This window comes from Leiobunum rupestre, chromosome 5, assembly GCF_980474605.1.
Source record: "Leiobunum rupestre chromosome 5, qqLeiRupe1.1.hap1, whole genome shotgun sequence".
Classification (NCBI taxonomy): Eukaryota; Metazoa; Arthropoda; class Arachnida; order Opiliones; family Sclerosomatidae; genus Leiobunum; species Leiobunum rupestre.
This window is the reverse complement of record NC_143388.1, coordinates 18,952,821-18,961,129: the sequence shown is the minus strand read 5'-3', so window position 1 is coordinate 18,961,129 and position 8,309 is coordinate 18,952,821. Positions and strand designations below refer to the sequence as shown.

At 40.3% G+C, this 8,309-nt stretch overlaps 1 protein-coding gene across 1 annotated transcript; it reads right to left on the bottom strand.

The window, feature by feature from the left end:
- Nucleotides 1-200: 200 nt before the first annotated feature.
- LOC149943723 (uncharacterized) lies at nt 201-3,060 on the bottom strand. The gene is made up of 2 exons (XM_090176166.1): nt 2,127-3,060; nt 201-2,044 (listed from the first exon to the last, which is right to left on the bottom strand). Exons 1-2 carry the CDS (start codon nt 3,058-3,060, stop codon nt 201-203), a joined length of 2,778 nt encoding a protein of 925 aa, XP_090032292.1.
- Nucleotides 3,061-8,309: the final 5,249 nt, after the last annotated feature.

Sequence of the window (8,309 nt, the reverse complement as noted above, 5' to 3'; positions counted from 1 at the left end):
AATTGATGATCTGCTGGAGAATAACATCATTAGCAATGGCTTGTTTATATTGTGCTTGTTTTAGGGGAGGTAAAGTGGTCATGGCATATACGGCAGTATAGGGGCCATCCAAAAACTCCGTATTTATAAGGGTGTGCAGTTGTGGCGTCCTCGAAAGCATGTCTGCTATATGCAATTGAGATCCAGGAACATAAACTAGATCAAGTTGGTAGCGAAATAATCGCATCAGTAAGCGCTGAAGCCGGGGGGATAAAAGATGAATAGGCTTCTTGACAATGCCTAAGAGTGGGCTGTGGTCTGTTTCCACTGTTATTTTTTGTTCCCGCAATGTAGAAATGGAAATGTTCACAGGCGAAAACGATTGCTAGCAGCTCTTTTTCAATTTGTGCATAGCGACACTGGGTGGGTGTTAATGTCGTCGAAGCATATTCCACCGGTTGGCCATTTTGCATCATAACAGCGCCAATACCCGATTGACTAGAATCAACTGAAAGCGTTATGGATTTCTTGGAGTCAAAGTAAGCGAGTACCGGGGCTGTGGAAGCAAGGTGTTTAAGGGAATCGTAATGTTGTTGGTGGTCGCTTTCCCATTTGAAGACTACGTCCTTTTTGAGGAGAAGGCGAAGTGGAGTAGTATCATTCGTTGCCGCGGGGATAAAGCGAGTAATGTAGTTAATCATACCCAAGAAACTTTGAAGAGCCGCCTTGTCTTTAGGAGGTGGCAAAGTGCAAATGGCCGAGATGCGAGCAGGATTAACTTCTACTCCGGAAGACGTAACGATGTGGCCGATGTATTTGACGCGATCAACAGCCAAAGCCAGTTTCTTACGTCCGAAACATAAATTAACATCATGTGCCCGCTGTAGGACATGGTATAACGAGGTCTTGTGGGAGTCCATGTCTACCGAGGCAATGAGAAAATCGTCAGTCGAGATGTGTACATCGGGAAATTCAGATGGCGGAAAAAGGTTGCGAAGGGTTTGCTGGCAAACGTCCGAGCCAGTAACAAGGCCATTAGGGTAACGGAGATATCGAAATCGACCGTACGGCGACGCAAATGTACAGAGGTGGGAACTTTCCTCTGTGAGTGCAATGTGCCAAAAGGCACTCTGGACGTCCAACACGGTAAAGACCTTTTTGCCACTCAAGGCTGCCAATATTTCTTGAGTGGTGGGAACAGGAAAAGGTTGGCGCTTGATTGACGCATTCAGTGTTCGGGGATCTAAACAGATTCGTACCGATCCATCAGGCTTGGGGGTCACCACCATGGGGTGGACCCAATCGGAGGGGCCAGTAAACGGAACAATGATGCCCAGTTGCTGCATTCTTGTAAGTTCAAGGCGAACCGGTTCCCGAAAAGCAAAGGGTACCTGATGTGCTGCGCTTATCACTGGGATAGGTTGTTCTTTCAGTTGTATATGGTGCTGACCTGGAAGACGCCCAACATGATCAAAGACGGTGTGAAACTGGGCAATTATGTCAGCAGGTGATTGCGTAAGTCGTGTAGCAGTAGGTGCGGAATGTAGTACAGCGACAAGCTTAGGTGTAGGAGGAGGACCAAGCGGATGGTGATGATGTTGGATAATTCCCAGTTGAAGAGCGGCAGAAGAACCCAAGATGGGTGTGTGATTGTCAGTTATGACATAGAAGGGAAATTTAGACGAAGCAGTGTAGGATGTGCATGGAGCATCAAGTACGCCTGCCATTGGAACAGGATGTCCTGAATAGGCCATGACGGTGTATATCGGCATGCTCAACTTCGGCTTGGGAAGGAAAGAATTGTAAAGACATAGTGGTATGATGTTAACCTGGGCAAGCGTATCAATTTTTAAACAGACAGGTTTGTCAAATAAATACACATTGTCATAAATTTCATCATCTTTATTGGAGGTAGTATGTAATTGGTTCAACTCACGGACAAGTGACAAACTGTAACAGGAATAATGTTGAGATGAGTCAGTGGTGTCATAAACCTGACCAGGTTCGTCAGAGTATCCAATTTCGTCAAAGTATCCAGGTTCAGCAGAATAAGCGTCATCATACTCTGAGGGAAAATAAAAATCATCCGTGTGAGGTGGGTCGTGAAAGCAGTCTAGTTCTTGGAGTGCATGGGCAGAACGACAGACCAATGACCGATACGGTGGCATTTGCGGCAGGTGGAAGAACGTGCCGGACATGGTCGGCAAGTGTGAGGTGAGTGTCCACAATTAGGGCAAGAAGCCCCACGAGAGGCGACCGACAGTCGAGGAGACGACGCAATGGAGCAGAGAAACGTGTACCAGGTGCGTTATTATGTGGACTATACACAGGCAGCGAGTGATGGGTGGTATGGGAAGAAAACCACGGACGCGGTTGAAAGGGCTGCGGGGTCCCACGACGAAAAGCGTTAGGCGTAAACCGTGGACGGTGTGACGGCGGTACGCGGGGCTGTAGCAGAGGACGTTGACGGTGTAGAGCATTCAATGCCACGGCAGTAGAGGAATTAGGCGAGGGTGCCTCTTGTTGTGGAGGAAGTTCACGAGAGATATTAGCAGCATGGATAGTAGAAGTCTCATCCGCTTGGCAACGACGTACAGCCTCGTCAAGAGTTAGTGTAGGAATAGACAAAAGTTCCTTACGTAGTTTGTCGTGGCGAATTCCACACACTATTTGAGTAGTAATGAGCGAATCCAATAAAGTAGTAAATTCGCATTTTTGGGCCTTGGTCTTCAAGCTGTTGTAAAACTGATCAAACGTTTGGTGTGAAGTTTGTTTGGTTTGAAAAAATGTGTAGCGAAGGTAGGTTAAGTTCTTATACGGAAGATAATAATTGTCAAAAGAAGTGCAGATCACCTCAACAGTTCGAGCATCGTCGACGGCAACATTGGGAAGAGTCTTGTAAATAGCAAGCCCAGCTGGGCCTAAAATATGCAAAAATGTTGCACGTTGTTGGGCTATCGGCGTGGCTTGTAAATTTGCAGCAGCGGCGTAAATTTCATAGCCTTCTTTGTAAGCAGCCCACGAGGAGGCGGGATCATCCCCAGGAACAAAAGCAGGAGGGCTTTTGAAAGAAGTCGTCATCGTGTTGGCGACAAAACGCGAATAAAACGCAAAAACTAGTCGAAACTTTAATTATAATTATAATTAGAACATTATAGAATATCCCGCCGCTGTCACCATGTTAAGAGGGGTTAAATAAAATGAGATGCCTTACGATTTAACATAGAGATTTATTCAACATGACTATTCAAGCGTGCAGCCTTTAGAAAAGTGTCTGCTCTAGGGGCCCTGTCTCACATCCACCCCTAGGTGTATGCAACTAGCGCCACCTACAGATATTTTACATAATGAAGTTAACCCATATTATAACAATTACGTTTCAAGCAGAAACTACATTCGTCCAAGATGAAAAATAACTAGCTTTCGGTTGACTAATGATTCTAGTTATTGGCAACTGTACCTTTCCTTTTTCGATTGTGGTGAAGCCTGGCATCATTAAAGTGATTTACAAACTATACGAAGCTTCCAGTTTTAAGTGGAAGCTGAAATCGACCAAGTAGAGAAACTACTAGCTTTTGGTGGCGTACGGTACTAGTAATCCACTGCATCGCAGATATATTAATGTACAATTGGAAACTGGTTTAGTGAAAGCATGGCTTGAACCAGGTCGCTTATGAAGTCTAAACATTGTTTGAATTTTTTATTAAAGTATCAAATTGCGTCTTACATTATTGATATCTCGGTATCAATCACTAGTTTATTTTTTGTGTTAGCAACATATATTTTTAACGTGTTCATTTATCATTATTTATTTTTATTTTTTGCGAATTTATATTATTGATAGCAATTGCACTAAAATCGACTAGACGTAATATTCCCATTAATAAAAGAGCTATTGAGGGATAAAAACTAATTTTTCACGTGAAGCACGTCGCCATTTCAGGGTATAAACTGCAGATAGTTTAAACTCAATAATTAAAGGTAGAAATTCCCGCTCAAACACGTATTTAAAAAATTATTTAAATATTACAACATTATAAAGCAACCTTTTTTAAGAATTAAAGTTTTCGTTGATTTGTATTTTGCTTTATTTGATTAACAGTAAATAGTAAAAATAGCTAATATTAATTAAACAATAGAGCTATACAATATATACATAACCAGTAGGTTGATACTTGATTTTATGTGTCAATGGTACGTTCGAGCCTGTAAAAAGAATCATTACGACCATGGTATCATATTTTTAGGCCGTCTAGTGGCTCGGAGATACAAGCAACAATACAAGGAGAGCAGGCATAGGAATCGTTCCAAAACGGCTAACTCGTTGGATAAAGGTTTTAAGATAGCAGGTTTCAAAAACGTATTCTGGAAACCTTTTGGGTTATATGTCGCTTTTAGATAGTGAATTAAAACTTTCTTGTAATAAGTTTAATTCGTTAGGAAACGGTATACTAGCCAATTCAAAAAATAACCGAAAAGAACTTCAATAATGAATTTCAAGGTAAAGGCCTACCACTAGATATTAAGTTTTTTATGCTACCATGGTAAGCCGGGTTGGCTTTTTCGCAATAGGTCCATAGGCCTATACATTCGTAAACACACGTTTCTTGAATCGTCGAAAAAGGACTTGCAAGTAATATTAACTCGGTATGGCGCGGTTGGCTTTTTGCTAAAACGTCCGAAAGAGACGTAAACGCCGGGTTGGCCCTTTCTTCAAACGTTAAAAAAACAACTTAACAAGTTTTTGAAGTTATTAACTGGGTATAGCGCGGTTGGCTTTTTCCTAAAACGTCCGAAAGAGACGTAAACACCGGGTTGGCCATTTCTTCAAACGTCCGAAAGAGACGTAAACACCGGGTTGGCCATTTCTTCAAACGTCAAAAAAACAACTTAACAAGTTTTTGAAGTTATTAACTGGGTATAGCGCGGTTGTCTTTTTCCTAAAACGTCCGAAAGAGACGTACATGTAAACACCGGAGTGGCCATTTCTTCTAACGTCAAAAAAACAACTTAACAAGTTTTTGAAGTTATTAACTGGGTATAGCGCGGTTGGCTTTTTCCTAAAACGTCCGAAATAGACGTAAACACCGGGTTGGCCATTTCTTCAAACGTCAAAAAAAACAACTTAAGACGTGTTTCAAGTAATATTAACTCGGTATAGCGCGGTTGGCTTTTTCCTAAAACGTCCGAAAGAGACGTAAACACCGGGTTGGCCATTTCTTCAAACGTCAAAAAAACAACTTAAGACGTGTTTCAAGTAATATTAACTGGGTATAGCGCGGTTGGGTTTTTCCTAAAACGTCCGAAAGAGACGTAAACAACGGGTTGGCCATTTCTTGAGACGTCCAAAAAGGATTAAAAACGTATTTGACCGGCGCGAAATATAATTAGTAATAAAACATTACCTTAATTTCGCGATATTAACTCGGTATGGCGCGGATGGATTTTTCCGAAAGCGTTCGAAAGAGACGTAAACACCGGGTTGGCCATTTCTTCAAACGTCAAAAAAACAACTTAACAAGTTTTTGAAGTTATTAACTGGGTATAGCGCGGTTGTCTTTTTCCTAAAACGTCCGAAAGAGACGTACATGTAAACACCGGGTTGGCCATTTCTTCAAACTTCAAAAAACAAACTTAACAAGTTTTTGAAGTTATTAACTGGGTATAGCGCGGTTGGCTTTTTCCTAAAACGTCCGAAAGAGACGTACATGTAAACACCGGGTTGGCCATTTCTTCTAACGTCAAAAAAACAACTTAACAAGTTTTTTAAGTTATTAACTGGGTATAGCGCGGTTGGCTTTTTCCTAAAACGTCCGAAATAGACGTAAACACCGGGTTGGCCATTTCTTCAAACGTCAAAAAAACAACTTAAGACGTGTTTCAAGTAATATTAACTCGGTATAGCGCGGTTGGCTTTTTCCTAAAACGTCCGAAAGAGACGTAAACACCGGGTTGGCCATTACTTGAGACGTCCAAAAAGGATTAAAAACGTATTTGACCGGAGCGAAATGTAATTAGTAATAAAACATTACCTTAATTTCGCCATATTAACTCGGTATGGCGCGGATGGCTTTTTCCGAAAGCGTTCGGAAGGGACGTAAACACCGGGTTGGCCATTTCTTGAAATGTCAAAACTCTGTTGGCTAAAACAATATTCATCAATAACATTTCTAATATAAAATTAAATGTGAATCAACAATATTTATAATATTAATTATAATTTAAATATATAATTTTACTAAAACATTGTGCTAAATACGTTTTCATGGTGAAGTTATTGCAATTTATAACTATTTAATATAGGATAGATTTGTCCAACACTTTAAACTTATTTATTTCCCCCGTCGCGAGTTCTACAGTATGCCAGATATATCTCTGTTGTAAACAATTTCGGCGAATGGACGTCGTTGGCTTTTTCCTAACCACCGTCAATCTGCCAGAAAAAAAAGGGGGAAAGCAGTAAAAGACGTTTTCTGCTTATTCTCTGGATATCGCTGGACTCCCACAGAACGAAATATAAAATATTGAAACCAAAAGTCGAAACTAAACATATATTTTGTAAAATCGACAAATCAACGTTTTTACTTATAAATTTAAATATCAATAATTATTTTTATTTTTATACATTATAAAATATAAAATACATTAACGCCCCTTTATAGCGCCATAACCGCACATAGAGAACCCCTGAAATTAAAACGACTTACACTACTATTTGTACCCTTTACAACGTTACCTTGTTTGTCGAGTTACCTCGCATGGTTTTCCAGAAAAATGATTTTTTGCGTTATTACATAAGCGCGTTTAATAACCAGATTACAAATTGAAGGGAGGGATCGAATTTGCCCCTTTATAGCGCCATAACCGCACATAGAGAACACCTGAAATTAAAACGACTTACACTACAATTTGTACCCTTTACAACGTTACCTTGTTTGTCGAGTTACCTCGCATGGTTTTCCAGAAAAATGATTTTTTGCGTTATTACATAAGCGCGTTTAATAACCAGATTACAAATTGAAGGGAGGGATCGAATTTGCCCCTTTATAACGCCATAACCGCACATAGAGACGAGCTGAAATTAAAACGACTTACACTACTATTTGTACCCTTTACAACGTTACCTTGTTTGTCGAGTTACCTCGCATGGTTTTCCAGAAAAATGATTTTTTGCGTTATTACATAAGCGCGTTTAATAACCAGATTACAAATTGAAGGGAGGGATCGAATTGGCCCCTTTATAGCGCCATAACCGCACATAGAGAACACCTGAAATTAAAACGACTTACACTACTATTTGTACCCTTTACAACGTTACCTTGTTTGTCGAGTTACCTCGCATGGTTTTCCAGAAAAATGATTTTTTGCGTTATTACATAAGCGCGTTTAATAACCAGATTACAAATTGAAGGGAGGGATCGAATTGGCCCCTTTATAGCGCCATAACCGCACATAGAGAACACCTGAAATTAAAACGACTTACACTACTATTTGTACCCTTTACAACGTTACCTTGTTTGTCGAGTTACCTCGCATGGTTTTCAAGAAAAATGATTTTTTGCGTTATTACATAAGCGCGTTTAATAACCAGATTACAAATTGAAGGGAGGGATCGAATTTGCCCCTTTATAGCGCCATAACCGCACATAGAGAACACCTGAAATTAAAACGACTTACACTACTATTTGTACCCTTTACAACGTTACCTTGTTTGTCGAGTTACCTCGCATGGTTTTCCAGAAAAATGATTTTTTGCGTTATTACATAAGCGCGTTTAATAACCAGATTACAAATTGAAGGGAGGGATCAGATTTGCCCCATTATAGCGCCATAACCGCACATAGAGAACACCTGAAATTAAAACGACTTACACTACTATTTGTACCCTTTACAACGTTACCTTGTTTGTCGAGTTACCTCGCATGGTTTTCCAGAAAAATGATTTTTTGCGTTATTACATAAGCGCGTTTAATAACCAGATTACAAATTGAAGGGAGGGATCGAATTTGCCCCTTTATAGCGCCATAACCGCACATAGAGAACACCTGAAATTAAAACGACTTACACTACTATTTGTACCCTTTACAACGTTACCTTGTTTGTCGAGTTACCTCGCATGGTTTTCCAGAAAAATGATTTTTTGCGTTATTACATAAGCGCGTTTAATAACCAGATTACAAATTGAAGGGAGGGATCAGATTTGCCCCATTATAGCGCCATAACCGCACATAGAGAACACCTGAAATTAAAACGACTTACACTACTATTTGTACCCTTTACAACGTTACCTTGTTTGTCGAGTTACCTCGCATGGTTTTCCAGAAAAATGA